Here is a 17,280-nt window from a genome sequence, read left to right as displayed (position 1 = left end):
ATGCATAATAGCTGCTACTCCGTCCGTCCGTCATATTTTTTTGGAACACGATACCTCCCACAAATGACTAAGGATTTCAACTAAACTTCGTCAGTAGATGCACCAGACCAGACTCTGTGTGTGGTTCAGAAAGCAGTAATATCTATTGTGGCTTTACGAAGGGAGGGAGAAGGCTCGCCCACCTGCACTGTGGACCGGTGTGTGTTACGTGTTCTCAGGTGGTATTAAGTATGTAGATGGTGGTGATTGGTGCTACGCGCATGTCATTTAGCCTTGCTTATGACGGTCTCTCTCTCTCATCAAACAAAACAACAGCAGCAGAATTAGTCATGGCAGGCGGCAGGCTGCGTGTTGAACCACTATCAGTCTTGAGGTTCTGTTAGACGAGTCGACGTCGTCCTCGCCTCTGAGTCACGGTAGGCCAGCCTCGAGTCGTAGTAGACCACGCCCCATGAGCCACGGTAGGCCAGCCTCGAGTCGTAGTAGACCACGCCCCCTGAGCCACGGTAGGCCAGCCTCGAGTCATTAAACCACGCCCCCTTGACAGTGATGATGTTTGAGAGGACCACATCTATTGAGCGAGTGGAGCCCTATAGCTGAGCCACTGGAGGCCGGTGTCAGCCGGAGTGAGCCACTGCATGATTCTCAGTTTGTCGCTGCTACGCTTTGAGCCACAGTAGGCCGGCCACCCTGCCAGGGCCAGTGTGAGCCACGCCCCCTCATCGTGAGGCAGGAAGGTGGTCCTACGGCAGAAGTATGGATCGCTCTCATCGGGAGGGAGGAGCATGCTCAGTGAGGCGGTGGTACACACCCCTCCACTCCTTCAGTGGTGGTGGAGGCGGGGGTGATGCTGGAGGTGCTGCCGCCAGGGTAGAGACGCCCTGACCAGACCCAGATAGTGGTGCAGCAGCGAGGCCCTCCCTCGTGTGTTTGTTGAGAGGGCGTGCCCCGCTCACCTCCCGGTTAGGAGTTATAGTCGATGGCGGTGATTGTTGTGAATAATGCAGAGGACGTGCCACATTACTGCCTGACCTGCATCTTGGGCTGCTTGAAGATCCATCGTTCAGGCAACACTCGGAGATATATGGCATCTCAACATCTCTGTTCTGTGGAAGTTGAGGTTTGTGGTGTGAAGGACGTAACAATTCGGTTCTGAACAGCGCGTGGTGGTCCTACGATGTGTGCGGCGCATGTGTGATCTGTAGTAATCCGGCAGTGGTCGGTGGACACACGGAGCTCCCGGGAAACATGAGGTACTTCACTACCGCGTGTGGTGAGGGAAAAGTACCGTTGAGTTTTGACTGTAGTGATGAGTTGTGTGTTCCCTGGTGGACAGTGTAGTTATGATGTACCAAGGTAGACAGTGAGTACAGTGTAGTGGTGATGATGTACCATGGTGGACAGTGAGTACAGTGTAGTGTAGTAATCGTGTGACCTTGGTGTCTGTACCTTCAATCCTATACTGTATATATGGGGGGATATATGCACTTCATAACCCCCCCTCCCCTCCCCTTCCCCTTCAGCACTTATCACCGTAGCCTACCCCTGTGATGCCCTCCCCATACCCCGCCTGCCCTACCCTGCTTGTTGTTAATCCACCGAGTGTTTGTGTGGAGAAACTGTGTATCATTATAATAAGCCCTGAGAAAACCACCACTCTTAACATGTTTTGGCTCGCTTGTTTGTTTTTACGTAATGTGTGTGTAGTTGCGCCATTAGTGTTCCCCTATACGCCCTTGACCACCAGATTTTATAGATATGTTAGTTTGTGTATGATTAAACCTTTTGTATTTGGCTTCTATAGACACTTAACGAAGGAAGGATGACCTGGATAAATGAGAAGAGTCAGAATGAAGCACATGAGAGATACTAATGACTAACTAACACTGTAGGACAATATTGGCGATCCGTCAGCAATTACAAGTTAACAACAACTAACATCCTCAACTTAATCCATTCGTGTATATTATTACCCAATGGAATAAATACGTAGATGTCATTAGTCTGTCTGTTCGTTTCATTTTTTTAGAACGTAACTTAAAAATCGCCTCTATTATCTGGTTAAAAGTTTGTCCACGTGTTAACTTCGTGGTAAAGAGATTTTTGTGATGACGATGATACATTGATACATTTACTTTTTTTTTTATCTACCGTGTGAAGGGGAGGGAGGGGGACTAATTAGATATCCCTGGGTAGGATTTCCTATTGATAAGCTTAATTGTTTTTTTGAGTGAATAGTGTGTGTGTGTGTGTGTGTGGTGAGGATGGTGCGTGGTGTGGTGACTGTATTAGTAGCATGCTTGTGTAAAGGATTAATGGCCAACGTGCAGATCTGTCTCAGGTTACATGAATATTTAGTTACAGTCCCAGTAACGTGTGGCTTTTGGCCTGCTGTCTGCCTCAACTCACAACTAGATTTTTGTTTTTGTTGAGAGAGAGAGAGAGAGAGAGAGAGTAGAGAGAGAGTAGAGAGAGTGAGAGAGAGAGAGAGAGAGAGAGAGACCCCCCTGGCTGGCTAATACGTGCTACGGGCGTCCTTGTCAACTCCTCACAAAAACTTGCCTTGCTCTCTGCTGTTGTGTTGGTCCATGCTACCAGCTGACTGAGTGACGTGCATACTGAACGAGTGTATGTAAAGCATCATCCCTGAGCCCTGGCCAGTAGTTAACGCTAATTGGCTCGTTCGTTAAAACCTCTTAAATTCCCTTTTGCCCTCAGAATACGAATGACCGACTCCGAACTAGCTGTTGGAATTGTTATCTTGGAGAGTATTGAGTTAAAAAAAACAAAAGCCTTTAACTGTAAATGCTAATTAGGTGTTGTGAAAACTTGACCAATTTAGGGAACTGAATTTTTTGGAATGTGCGAACAGCCAAGGAAAAGATGTGTGTTAATTTGATAAATGATGTGAAAGGAAAGGTAAATGGTACTAGAGGTTAAACACACACACACACACACACACACACACACACACACTCACACACACTTATCTTTGTCCTCTGAAAGTTTGAGTGTGTCTTCATCCGTGTTACGTTGTTTTGATTATTTCGTGTTATTGTTTATATTTTACTGTTATTTTTATCATTTATTACTATTATTACTGTTATTTTTATTTATTACTTTTGCCGAATTTTTATTATTTTTATTATCATGGTTTTTGTGAGGGTCATAAGAGGCATCATTGAGGGGGTGATTAGCAGGGGGTGTTTGTGGGAGGGGGAGTATTAAGCACATGGCTCTCCCTCTTGTGTGATCTGTCAGGATTATGGTTCTTATGTCTGTCTGTCTGTCTGTCTGATGACGTTAAGATGCCAGGGACGTCAAATACCAGTGACTTCATATACCATAGATGTCATGTACCAGTGACATTATCATATAACTTCCTGTAGTAGTGTTAGTGAAAGAGAGATTCAAAAGACAGAGTTGAAATTTGGTTGGCCCAGGTAAACTATTAAACGAATCCAGGTGTGTTGGTAATTAGTTTACTTACCGGAGTAAACTTGACGGATGAGTGACCCCCAAGAGACTAAGACCCACACACCTGGTTGTGGTTTACCGAGCTTGATGCTGCCATACCTGAAGGAGGCCACACACAGGCTGGTTAGGAAGGTAAGCAGTTTTATCCCGTTCTATAGTTTATTTTTATCTTGGGGGGTAAAGTTACAAACGTATGTTATTGAGTGATTTATTCTTCTGTGTTGTCATCTGAGGCGTGAGGTACAGGGAGAAGCCATGAGTCTTAATGTTTGTTTCTGCTTCAGTGAGGAGTCTTAGGGGACAAGTTGTGTTATGAGAATCCTAGAGCCTCTTGGGGGGGGTGGGGGGGGGGAAGTTACGGTCCACTGTAAGCACTGGAATATTTACCAATCTGTTTCTGTCTTTTGGGGCAACATGTAAGAAGTCAGGTGTATTCTGTGATGTTTCTGTGTACACTCGGGGATTGACAGCCTGTGTATATTTAACGGTTGACATCCTGTGTACACTCGACGATTGACAGCCTGTGTACACCCGATAATTGACAGCCACACACTGGTTTCTGTTGCCGGTGCCTAAGTGATGTGGGTGTTGAGTTCTTCCACCTATGCCCCGACCAGTATACAGTATGTCCCTGCTGGCCATAATTGCTTGAAAGTGTCGTGGAGAGAGAGAGAGAGAGAGAGAGAGAGACTAAATCAAATTAACCTTCTCGGAATGCTGGGGATTTGCTTGGAAGTCACCTAGAGGAAAAGAAAGAGAGAAAGATCAAATTAGATTAGGTTTCCTTGAAGTTAAGAGAATAAACAAGATATAATGTGTATTTTTTCCCTCGCCATAAACCCGTTAGGGGAAATTAAAGTCTTTTCTCCCCAGTGCTTATACAACATTTCCCCGACCTCGTGTGCTTGGCGGGGGGAAGGAGGGGAGGCGAGTTGTGGGCACTTAAGTTGCTAAGGTAGTGTAAAGAAATTATATATTGTTAAAACGTGGTAGAGGGACTTAAGACACACTCACCCTTCATAGCTCGCGAACTTCAAGGGATATTTTTAAAGTAACGCGAAATATATAATAAGAATAAGGAAATATATTATTGTACGTACAGTAAGGCGACATATTTTGAGAGTTAAGAAAGATATATTTTTAGTAAGGGAAATACTAGGAATTTTAATTGGTGGTGTTTGAAGTTTAGAAGAAAAATACTGAGAATTTAAACGGGGTATTTTTAAGTAAGGAAGCAAAATACTGGGACCTTGAGGTGGGGGAGGGGGGGGGGTTACGCTTGGGCAGGTGCTTCCGTGATTCCTCTGGCGACTGCAGATGGGAAAGGCTGTCTCTATCCCTTCCCCCTCCCCTTTCTTCCCCCTCCTCCCTTCCCCCCTTCTAACCTCCCTCTTTCCCTTTCTTTTCCCCCCTCCTTTCTTTCCCCCCTTTCTTATCTGTCTCTCATACACAACATATATTAATAATTCTAATAGTAATAATGAAATTTGTTGATAATAATAATGGCTAATAATAATATCCTTAATTAATATAAAAATAAAGATGATAGTCGACCAATAATATTCTCACACATAGAAACTTGGCACAGAACATATTAGCTAAGGACAATAAATAATAATAATAAGCCTTCCAAGTATGCGCCAGTAAGGTGCTGTACAGAACGTGCAGTCACGCCAGGCTTGAGAGATTGTCCGGTGAAGAGGGAGGTAACTTTTAAGTGAGTCACTGGTTGAGCATGATGTTTACAGTACGTAAAAAGATGACTCACTGGGTTAGTATGTGAGGGGGTGGGGGAGTGGGTGGTAGAGCGACGCGTGGGAGATAGAGTAATGTTATCTCTAGCGTTAAAACATTGTGTACTTGTATACTCGTGATTGTCACCTCCAGCCGGCGGTGCGTTCCTCTCACGTCGCCACCTCACCTCTCTGGAATGTTTACTGTTATTTATAGTGAAGGAACTTGGTGGGAAAAGACGCGTTAATATTTGTGACTGAATGAGTTGTTGACGGGTTGTGATAGGAGTGCTTGAAGGGCGTGTCATGTGGTGGTGGTGTGAAGGTTTGAGACTTTGAACGGGTGTTGTGATGATGGAAGGTGACTGTAGTGAGAGACTAGAGGTGAAGATATTAATAACAGGAGCTTGGGGCACCAGGTAACCCAGGTAAGAGCCCGTAAAGGTGTTATCAGATAAGATCGTATCAGTGACTCATCTGAAAGTTTGTACACAGTGATGTACAGGTGTGTGTGTGTGTGTGTGTGTGTCCCCTCCCTGTGCTTGTTGCTGAGGGACGAGTTACCCGGAGTTGACGGCTGACTCAGGGGGATGGCAGGTAGTCTCCGTGTTGCTCCCTATTGGCTCAAGGTAACACTGAAGCTCCTCCTGGTAATTCCTGTGGTGTTCTCTAGGGTTTTGGTCCTCTTGTGTTTTCCTCAGTGTAGAGTGTCGGGTGTTACTATTGTGTAGGTCTTAAGTTTTACTTAAGTCTTCAGGTAATGAGAGAGAGAGAGATTAAGTTACAGTATATCTTTGGACACACACACACACACACACACACACACACACACCAAATTGTTCCATAGGTGACATTATGAGCTACTTGATAGAGGGGTGGCCGGGTGGGATAATGGTGGAGTGCTTTTATCGTCAGGCTGCCGTGTGGTGGGTGGGGTGCACGGCTAAAACCCTTCTCTTGTTCCCTGTTGAGTTTGAGGTGCAGCGCCACGTGAATCCCGCCTTTATTTCCGTGTCAGGTGGATGATTTTAATGCGTTGAATTTCTTTTTTTGGGGGGTGAAGAGTTGGTGCTTGGAGGTGGCACTTGGAGTAAGGGTAAGGATGGCACTGAAGTAAGACTAAAGGTGGCACTTAGGTCAAGGATACTGATGGTCGAGGCGTGAGATGGGGGTATTTTTAGCTTATGCCCACTTGTGGTGAGAGGAAAGGTCAACTCTGTTATGACACACGGGACCAGCTGACTCCTGTTGCTTGTGTGTGTGTCTGGTCTGGGGGGAGTGTCGCTGTGTCTCTGGGCTGGGGAGGGCTAAGGTGTCACTGTCTCTGGGGAGGGTGGGGGGGTATGTCAGGGTCGTTTGGTGATCGTGGTTATGTTGCCGATTTCGAGAGAGACAGAGAAACAGACAGAGATAGAGAGAGAGAGAGAGATAGAGAGAGAGAGATAGAGTGTCAGGATCTTTAATAGTCGCACTTCACCTGAGTTGGATGAGCGTCAAGGTGGTGACGCTCGTAAACTTGAGCTTAATGATGTGGGAGGCGGTGACGGTGGCCTTTGTGCTCCGGGGGTTTCCATGGTGTGCCGCTGCCTGCCTGCCTTCGTGCGTGCTGGCGTAAAGGACGTCCAGCTCCTGTAGAAGGTCGCCACGGTATTGATTTTCTCGTTCCTAGAGGACAATTTCTGCCCTGGACGACTGTTTATTCGTGTGTATAGCCGTTTTGGGGGTCAGTATGGCTGTGTCGAGTGTTGTGTGCGTTTTATGTATGTATGTATGTATGTGTTACAGTATAGTAAATACTTTGTCTCCGTTGCACCTGTCAGGAATCAATTAGTGGGTGACCTTGGGTGCGTGTCTCGGGCCCAGGTGTGCCCAGGTGGTGTTGATCAGGGATAGGGGGAAGGGGGGCGTATCGTAGTGCTGCTCCTTCCCTCCACACTAGATAACTCTCTCCCTCCTCCCTCCTTACTCCTTCCTTCTTTTACTCACTCCTTTACTCCTTCCCTCTACACTACATAACCCTTGTCCTCCTTCCACATTACATAACTCCCCTCTTCCTTCTCTTCACACTCCATACCTCTTCTTCCCCCTTCCACCCCTCCTTCCATACTACATCCCTCTCCCTCCCTCTCTCTCACACAATTCACTCTCCCCTCACACTCCAACGAGAGATTATCCGGTCGAGCTAAGTACAATGTTGGGGCGTTTGTGTACATTCATTACATCGTGAGTACTGTAATCTACTTCGGGGGGTTGGCCTGGTTAACACGCCCGCCACGCCCTCAGGTAACACCCCCGTCACGCCCCTGCTTTGTTTACTGACTGTACCTGAGTTATTGAAGAGAATTATTATCGATGTTAATTTTATTTAGGAGGTGATGATGTTGGAAGTGGTAATTGGTTGAAGAGAGGTGTGGTGGTAGTGTAGTGGTGGAGTGTAGGGATGTGTGGTGGTGTAGTGGTGGAGTGTAGGGATGTGTGGTGGTAGTGTAGTGGTGGAGTGTAGGGATGTGTGGTGGTAGTGTAGTGGTGGAGTGTAGGGAGGTGTGGTGGTGTAGTGGTGGAGTGTAGGGATGTGTGGTGGTGTAGTGGTGGAGTGTAGGGATGTGTGGTGGTAGTGTAGTGGAGGGGTATGTGCGGTTTAGTGTAGTGGTGATGGTAGAAGTTGAGTGTAGGTGTGGCCTTGTAGTGTATTGGGTGTTAAGAGGAAGGGGGTGTATATGTAGATGTGGGCCACAACACAGGGTAGAGTTATAGTGTATCGGTGGAGGGTGTGGCGAGGGTGTCCAACAGTGATGAATGGCGTGTACTTACGGAGGACCCAACACGCCCTCCCTTCCTCCCTCCTTCTTTCCCCCTCTCCCTCCTGCACGCCCCAACCGTCTATCCCCACCCATTTTCGCTCCATTTCTATCCTCTCCTCCATCTCTCTCCGTCTCACTCCACATCCGTCCCTCCATCTCTCTCTAATCTATCCCCTTCTTCCTCTCCATCTCTCAATTTCTATTCACCATCCATCAATCTTTCTCTCTGCTACCATCCTCATTGCATCTCCCTCTCTCCTCTTTCTCCCTCTTACCTCTCTACTTCTCCTCCTTTCCATTTACGTCTCATCTGTGTCCCCCCTCATTTGCGATGATGTTTGACAAGGGAGGAGGAGGAAGAGAAAGAGAAGAGGAGGAGGAGGAGGAAGAAGAGAAAGAGGAGGAGGAGGAGGGTGAGAGTAGGTCGTAGGGACGTAATGGATTGCCACAACACAGATGAGAATAAACTCCTGATGGCCCACCACCAGCTGGGCCTGATCGATACGACAGGAAAGAGCAATGACCTGGAGGAGGCATACAGGTGTGATACAGTGACCTGGAAGAAATATACAGGTGGTACAGGGGTGATGTAGAGGCAGACAGGTGGTGCAATGATCATGGATGAGTCAGGCAGGTGGTGTAATGATCATGGATGAGTCAGGCAGGTGGTGCAATGATCATGGATGAATCAGACAGGTGGTGCAATGATCATGGATGAATCAGACAGGTGGTGTAATGATCATGGATGAGTCAGACAGGTGGTGCAATGATCATGGATGAATCAGACAGGTGGTGCAATGATCATGGATGAGTCAGGCAGGTGGTGCAATGATCATGGATGAGTCAGGCAGGTGGTGTAGTGTCCATGGAAACCTGTAGAAGGCAGAGAAATATGTACTTATTTTTGTTTTGTTTACCAGCGTCGCGTGTGTGTGTGTGTGTGTGTGTGTGTGTGTGTGTTCGTTCGTTCGTTCTCAAAGTACTACATATGCCAATTATGTATATCACAAATTAAAAAAACATGTGTAACAGCTGACAGTAATAATTAGTGTTTAAAATTATTATCCCTTTCTTTGCCTCTCTGTCGTGTTGTGACTTGACTTGGATTGGTCAACCCCCCCCCCTTCACACACACACTAGCTGGTCCTTCCTCACCTTGCCACTGCGACTCAAGTCACCACTGAGAATATGATATTGTCACACACACACACACACACTCTCTCTCTCTCTCTCTCTCTCTCTCTCTCTCTCCGTTTTTATGACTTCACCAGGTAATTATTACATACCTTGTGTGATTAACCTGTCCAGGCAATAGGACACGTTTGTTTCCTCTTCTTTGTTATTATTCTTACATAAACACAAGTAATTACCTGTTATTACGATATAAATTTTTATTAGGTATTATTAGGCTTGAGTCTTATAACACGAGAGATAAGATAATTACCTTGTTTGTGGGGTTATAATTATTATTTTATATCTACTTTTACTACTATTTTTTAAGTTAAAATAAAATAAAAAAAATTTCGAGAGCAGGTGATATAAGACAACGTGTGTGTGTGTGTGTGTGTGTGTGTGTGTGTAATATAAAACTGTTTGTCACCCAACCACGTAACACCTCACAGTAAACACAAACGCTACAATAACCTGGTGAAAACCCTGGATCACTGTCACTTGTGTTCATCGCTCCCCAAAGTCGTGAGTTGGAGGTAGTAAATACGTGTGTGTGTGTTAGTCACTGTTACTCGAGTTCTGAGACGGAAGATAGCTTGATGATGTGGGTGGCGTGGTAGTAGGGTGGTCTGTGATGGGTGGGTGGCATGAGGGTGGGAGAGCGCTGTGTGGGTGGCTGTGTGGGTACTCGATTCCTCCTGCTGGTGGTAAATCAATAGGCCACCTACCTCCCTAGCATGCATTCTCTCTCCCGCTCGGCCCAGGACAAGACCTCCGACTATTCTACTGCCTCCTGGCGGTGTTTGTGTGGTGGGTGGTGCTACCAGGATGGAGGAGCAAGCAGCAAGTAGTGACCCAGAGTGGAGGAGTACAAGAGGGTCGTAGCGTGGCAGTGTAGGCCTTGTAGTGATGTGTCGCCGTAGTGAACTTTACCCGAGTGTGGAGCCGACTGGTACAGGTGTGTTGACACTGTGGGGAGACTCACACATGTGGGCGCTATTCTCAGGTGTGTTTACCTATGTGTAATGTAAGTTAATATCCGCGTCACACCTGTGCTGGGGGGATGTTATTAATAATCCCTAATGTTTAGTTAATTAGTGATGATCTATGAGTCTTCCTCGTACAAGGTCGACCTGGTTCATAAGGACGGGTCACACCACCTGGCCTAGATAAGGTTGTAAGTGTCGTGGTCGGTAGTTAGCGTGTTGTTAGGCTCTCTCATCGCCTCGTGCAGCGCTCGTGTGGTGCCGGGACGGGTGGTGCTGGGTGCTGGGACGGGTGCTACTGGGTACTAGGACAGGTAGGCATTATATCATTTATATGCAGGTTAATATATCCATCCAGTGTGTGTGTGTGTGTGTGTGTTATAGGTTTAGCTAGACAAATGCGTCCTGGGTGCTGTGGTTGGAAGGCTTCTCCTACTTTGCGTGCTGTGTTTGGCAAGAGACTGACGACGGAGTTTTGCCGCAGTGTTGGGGGTGGTGTTGGTCAGCGGCGTCACGACACACGATTATTTTTTTTACAATTCACCCGACACGTCCATTTATTTCTACTCGCCATGTCTAAAAAAAATTGACGATTCAACCAATTACAGTCAATCGGCCAATCAATCAATCAATCTTACGTCTGAGGGTTGGCGACCATGGCCCTACACTCTAAAACATTTTCAGCCTATCTATCAGTAATCACCCCCAGTGCCCTGCTTTTACCCTTGGCCCTCAGATATACCCAATAATACCCCCTCAGTCGGGCATGAGGGGGTATATATAGAGATGGCGAGAACTAGAAGTAATTCCAACTCTTCTAAAAATACAGCAAATTTCCTAAAATTAAGCTGTGACGACGATTTCTCTTTTGACAAGTGACAGAAAATAATGGGGATTTACTCTCTCTCTCTCTCTCTCTCTCTCTCTCTCTCTCTCTCTCTCTTCAATAGTCGACGATTCTCTTTCTCTCTTATTTTTCTTTTTCTTTCTTTCTTTCTTTCTTTCCACGTCACCTCATTATTACTCTTGTGTGACTAATTCATTTTTTGTGTGTGTATGTCTTATCTCGCTATCAAGTACAGAGATAAACGGAGATTATTTAATTGTCCCTCTTGACCGGTGGAATGTGTTTACCTGTGCTCACCTGTGTTTACCTGTGCTCACCTGTGTTTACCTGTCACGAGTCCTCTATAGTATGTAGGTCACGGTGTCTGGTCTTGTGTGGAATTTTTTTAAATATATTTTTTATTTTTTATTTTTATTTTTTTAGAGTCGTCTAAAGATCTCTCTGTCTATTTCACCTGAAGATTTAAACCACCATAATAATAACCAACCCAGCCCCCCAGGTTTGCGTTCAGGTGGTTAATCTTCAGGTAAAAATAAAGGTGTGAGGTGTGACTCCCAGGTGTGGTTTAAGGCTCGTCTCGGGGGTTGAAGTTGACATCGATTTCATTAACCAATCAGAGGGCTTGTTGACAATTAACCAACCAATCAGAGGGTTTCTTAACACTGATTTAACAGCCAATCAAAGGGTTTGTTAACACATTTAACCATCCAATCAGAGGGTTTGTTGATACATTTAACCGACCAATCAGAGGGTGTGTTGAGACTGACTATTTCCTGTGTCCTTACAGATGTCAGGCGAGACGGGGGAGGGCGGCCCAGGCGGCGGCGGTGGAGGCGAGGTCCTGGACTTCCAGAATCGCATTAAAAGATTTCAACAAGACCAACAGTTTAATCAACAACAGGTGAGTGACGTCATTAAGCACAGGCGTATGTCCCAGTCAGCAGTTAAAAAGTTCATTACGTTCTTAAAGTACTGTACGGGGGTGCCTGCCTTGCCTCTGTGGTCATGTGGCATCAATGATTGGTCCAAGGAATAGTGACGTCACCTATGAGTCACGGGCTGATTGGCTATGTCACCCCGAACACGCGATATATGTATTTTTTTTTGAGTCATACATAGTCACTTTATTTCCGGGTATTTTTTTTTTTTTGCATACTGTTACTGCAGGTTCACTGTGTGCGTGCGTGTGTCAGTCAGTCATACTCTAGGGACATAACAACCATCGTTTTAGTCGTGTTTACAGGCTGTTTAAGGTCAGTCAAGGTCATGTGTGTGTGTGTGTGTGTGGACGGGTTACATCGTATCTATAATTAATAATAATAAGTTAAACTAAAGGAGGAAATGAAGATGGTATTTGTACGCTTATCACCAACATCACCGCCTACTGTGTGTTTTAGCAAGTGACGAAACCAACAACGATTTATATTAAGTTGTGAGCCAAGATATTTGTTATATTTTGATCTAAAGTTCTTACTGTTTTGAAAATGATGGAACGTGGATTATTTTATTTCTAGTTTGTTATCTGCTTGTATTTGGGTTATTAAATGACTATAATAATGAATTTGAATGTAAGAACGACTTATAGTAATTCTTAGTATAATATTTTCACCCTTATTGTCTGTCGTATTATTCGAGGTTGTTATTTCGGTTCACAGGAGGCTGAAATATTATCGTCTATTATGTAACGTGTCATAGAAAACGGTAAACTGAGGGAGGTGTGTGAGTGACTGACTTGACTCAGCGGCGGTCCTCCTCCCCTGGGCGGGCCTGTCCTTGTGACTCACCCTCCCCCCTCTCTCTCCCTCTATGACGTCACCGCCTCACTCACTCACTCATTCACACAAAACCTCGCTCAGAATCAACGTTTTTACCGCCACTTGAATCTTAGTGTTGATTTATGATGCTCTTGTGAAGACCTTGTTCCCGTACTAACTTTATCATTAATTTAGCTTGAAGACTAATTGGGAAATCGTACTACATTTACCCTTGTTCTGGGTATAGGCCTTAGACCTATGTGTAGAAAGCATTAACTATTTTTTTTATAACCCAAATTAGTTTATAGATTGGTTGGGGTTGTGGCTTGTGGGTCAGAAGTCTGGTGTTGGAGTGCGGTGGTTTGGGTCTGGCCGTCCAGTCGTCTCTCTCTCTCTCTCTCTCTCTCGAACCTGTGACCTCATGGTAATTGTCACCGTGTCACCAACACCAACGGGGCATTACTCTTCATGTCCTTGCATCATCTGAAATATTATGTCGATGACTCATTCTCTCTAACACACACACACACACACACACACGCACACACAGTTAATTAAAACAAACTTTCCTCGTTCCGGGAGATGAAAGGACGTATATTAAACACAAACTGAAATTGCACAGAGGTGTATATAGCACCAATTAAGGACAATTAATTAGCACCAGTGTAGGTGGGATGGAGTGGTGTATGGAGTAGTAGTAGTATGGTGTGGTGTGTGGAGTAGTAGTAGTATGGTGTGTGGAGTAGTAGTAGTATGGTGTGGTGTGTGGAGTAGTAGTAGTAGTATGGTGTGGTGTGTGGAGTAGTAGTATGGTGTGGTGTGGTGTTGAGGAGTGGTGTGGTGTTTACAGCCAAGAGCCGAGGTAGTTTGTGATAGAGGCCGCCCATACACGGCTCTTAACTGAGTGAACCTTGACAGATAATAGTTTACCCAGTATTATGTAAACTACTCCTGGCTGGGCTGGGCTACACTTTTAGACCTGTATACAATAGGTTACGTGTTTTTTTTTTTTTCCTTGTATCATCTTAAGTCTGAAAGGTCATTGGTCAGGTCAGTGTTGATGTAGGAACGGATTTTTACTGAGGTCGCAAGTTCATACCGAGGGAAGTTTGGCTGCATCATGACATTACGTTGGGTAAAAATAACCTTTGAGAGGGTGCAAGGATAAGGTGGTGGTGGTGCGGCAGCCTAGTTAGTGCCAGGAGGAGATAGGTGGTGGTGATGATGATTGTGGTGCAGATGGTGGTGGGTATGGTGTAGATGGTGGTGTGGTGTGGTGTAGATGGTGGTGTGTGTGGTGTAGATGGTGGTGGGTGTGGTGTAGATGGTGGTGGATGTGGTGTAGATGGTGGTGGATGTGGTGCAGTGGTGGTGGTGGGGTGCAGATGGTGGTGGGTGTGGTGCAGATGGTGATGGTGTGTGCAGATGGTGTGTTGCAGATGGTGGTGGGTGTGTGTTGCAGATGGTGGTGGGTGTGGTGTAGATGGTGGTAGATGTGGTGCAGAGTGGTGTGGGTGTGGTGCAGATGGTGGTGGTGTGGTAGATGGTGGTGATGGTGGTATGGTGGTGGGTATGGTGCAGATGGTGGTGGGTGTGGTGCAGATGGTGATGCCGATTGTGGTGCAGATGATGATGGGTATGGCAGATGGTGGTGTGGTGCAGATGGTGGTGGGTGTGGTGTAGATGGTGGTGGATGTGGTGCAGTTAGTGGTGGGTGTGGTGCAGATGGTGGTGGGTGTGGTGCAGATGGTGGTGGGTGTGGTGCAGTTGGTGGTGGTGTGTGGCAGTACCTCACGGCTAGTCAGAATTTCTCAGTAGTTCCACGTAGGAAGATCTTATCACACACACACACACGTCTTGGCTACAGAACCACGGTGAAACCTTTAACTCTTTTTAGATACAGGTATTGGAGCGACGTGGCTTTGGGCTGCAACTAAAGAGATGATCACAGGGGGAGGTGTGTGTGTGTGTGTGTGTGTGTGTGTGTGTGTGTGTGTGTGTCGTCACCTGCCTTACCTGTGTATTAACGCCCCTTGTTGGACGTCATCACACCTGCAGTAACACTCACTCCAAGGTGACATTCGAGGCATCTGTAGTATTTATTGTGGCGTGACGTGTGAGGGGATGGGGGGGGTCATAGGTGGTTAAGCTTGACAACTACACTAGGTGCACTCTGCCTGCAGTGTAAACCAGACCCATGCCTAGTTGGTAAGGCGGTGGTGTCTTGCCACGTCAGAATTATGCTAATCTCTCTGCCTACACGCTGGTCGTCTTTGGGTGCGTGAGTCAGCCCCAACCCGCCTATTCTGACCTGACTGAACTACGATTTTTCGCTCGTTAGGAAGTAACACAATTGGTCACTCTTTATATGTTTGTCTGCCTCTTCCCATCATCACCTGTCCTCTCGTTATTCCTTTGTTACCTGAAAAGCAGAATTCTCGGCAGTGAAGGGTTGGCTTTACTGTGAACTGATGTCAACTTTATGCCCGTTTAAGATAGCTCTTCCCTCTGGACACCCAATCTGCAGTTCCCCCTCTCCCTGTCCCCCAGTGAGGTAAGAGCCGCTACTGTCATTAGTGAGAACACCTCCCCCGCTGTACGTAAACCACTGCATTTCTGATAGTCACAAACATAGATCAGTTCACGAGAAGTGTGGCAGCCGACCTTGGGGGAAGGAGGAGGATCGTCACTGGTAAAACGGAAGCCTCGTAACAAGTAGGGGGACGGAGCGTAAAGGTTTGTCTACACACACAGTACCCAGAAGTATCTGTGACTCACCCGTTCCTCCCCGGCACTTGGACCTCAGGCCGGGAGAAGAAACACCGCCCCGCTGGAGAAATACCCGATGTACTGTACGAGATGTTGGTGTGGTCCTCGCTGTACTGTCTTGTTATAATATTGACGGAGACTCTGCCCGGCTGCTACACGCTGGCACCCTCACCACCACGACAAAAACCATAAGTAAATCGCTGTTTAAAAAAAGAATCGGGATGAGCTCCAAGAATGGCGGGGGTTACCAGAAGCCGCCGGTTCTTCAGCCAACTGTTGACAACATGTTCCTGCTGTGACTTTATGTACACACTCAACGGCGTGTAGGTGTTGTGTGTGGACGTTCATGTGCGTTTGGCCACGTCATGTTGGGGGCTCCTGCTTACCCCCACACACACACATATATATATATTCGCAGCAGTGGGTAGGGGAGGTTTCAGTTAGTCGTGTGAGGAGACGGAGGGAGGTAGCTAGCTGGTGTGCCGGGTCTCTCAACAGCACTCTACCCTCGACTCTCGCACTCTCTTGTGTGTGTTGTGCGGAGACTCACCTAACCACGTAAGGAGAAGGAACCTGCCTGTCAATTTGGTTGTGTTGGAGTCAAGTTGGATGGCTCGAAGCTTCTCGTGTAACCGATAATACCGAGGAATGTTGAGTGTTGAGATACCGTAGACGCTATAAACACCGCCTCCTCCTCCCCGTTTTCTGTTAAGACTTGAGGAGGACCTTGCAGTGGAGGACGGTGTATGGTGTTGAGGTAGGACGGTGTGGGAGGTACCAGTCAGCACCAGTCAACACCACCAACCAGTCAGCACAGGTTGTAGAGGACACTACCACGCGCCTCATCGCTCACCATGACTTTCGGCAAGGTCTGCACCAGAGTGTTTAAGGTTCTACGCCACAAGACTAACTACCTACCTGACTCGTAACTACCTACCTGACTCGTAACTATCTACCTGACTCGTAACTATCTACCTGACTCGTAACTATCTAGCTGACTCATAACTACCTACCTGATTCGTAACTATCTACCTGACTCATAACTACCTACCTGACTCGTAACTATCTACCTGACTCGTAACTATCTACCTGACTCGTAACTATCTACCTGACTCGTAACTATCTAGCTGACTCATAACTACCTACCTGACTCGTAACTACCTACCTGACTCATAACTACCTACCTGATTCGTAACTACCTACCTGACTCATAACTACCTACCTGACTCATAACTACCTACCTGACTCATAACTACCTACCTGACTCATAACTACCTACCTGACTCATAACTACCTACCTGACTCGTAACCTTATAGTTTTAACTGCTGTGTCGACGTGTCAGTTTGATTAAGTGATTCTGATACTTTTAATTGTGTGCTTTAGTGATTCTGATTCTTTCATCTGTGTGTTTAAGTGACTGTGACTCTTCGTGGGTTAGTTTGACAGTACAGTACACTCACTTGTTTCGTTTCAGCTGTGAATATTTATTATCTTATAGAATAGCGAGAACAAGTGTTGATACAAAGGAGAGAGAGGCGTAGGTGTTTGTTGCCGCTGAAGGGGTTAGGTTGGTTGGTAAGGTAAGGTAAGGTATGTGTGGGCAGCTCAGCAGGTATGCACGCCCACCCGCCTCCAGGTCTCACGCGGCGGGTCATGACCACACATTCGGCGGACCTTGTAGTAACCATCATCATTATTAGCAGCCAACAACAACAACACCGCCTGACTGACACACACACAGA

At 46.4% G+C, this 17,280-nt stretch overlaps 1 protein-coding gene across 13 annotated transcripts in view; it reads left to right on the top strand.

Moving 5' to 3' along the window:
* LOC121876480 (NAD(+) hydrolase sarm1-like) overlaps nt 1-17,280 on the top strand; it is a 218,971-nt gene that overhangs the window by 168,943 nt on the left and 32,748 nt on the right. For 8 of the 13 annotated variants that reach the window (XM_042381606.1, XM_042381586.1, XM_042381616.1 and 5 more), the window contains one exon: nt 11,802-11,915. The exons of 1 other annotated variant lie outside the window; for it this stretch is intronic. In XM_042381606.1, coding sequence (XP_042237540.1) covers nt 11,802-11,915 — 114 coding nt within the window. Of the gene's footprint in view, nt 1-829; nt 1,121-1,142; nt 1,274-3,441; nt 3,610-11,801; nt 11,916-15,980; nt 16,407-17,280 lie in introns of those variants that run through there. 4 more of the 13 variants (XM_042381639.1, XM_042381675.1, XM_042381649.1 and 1 more) reach the window with 4 other exon arrangements.

The sequence above is a fragment of the Homarus americanus genome, unplaced genomic scaffold (genome assembly GCF_018991925.1).
Source record: "Homarus americanus isolate GMGI-L3 unplaced genomic scaffold, GMGI_Hamer_2.0 scaffold33468, whole genome shotgun sequence".
Lineage (NCBI taxonomy): Eukaryota > Metazoa > Arthropoda > Malacostraca > Decapoda > Nephropidae > Homarus > Homarus americanus.
This window is presented reverse-complemented; position numbering and strand designations above follow the sequence as displayed.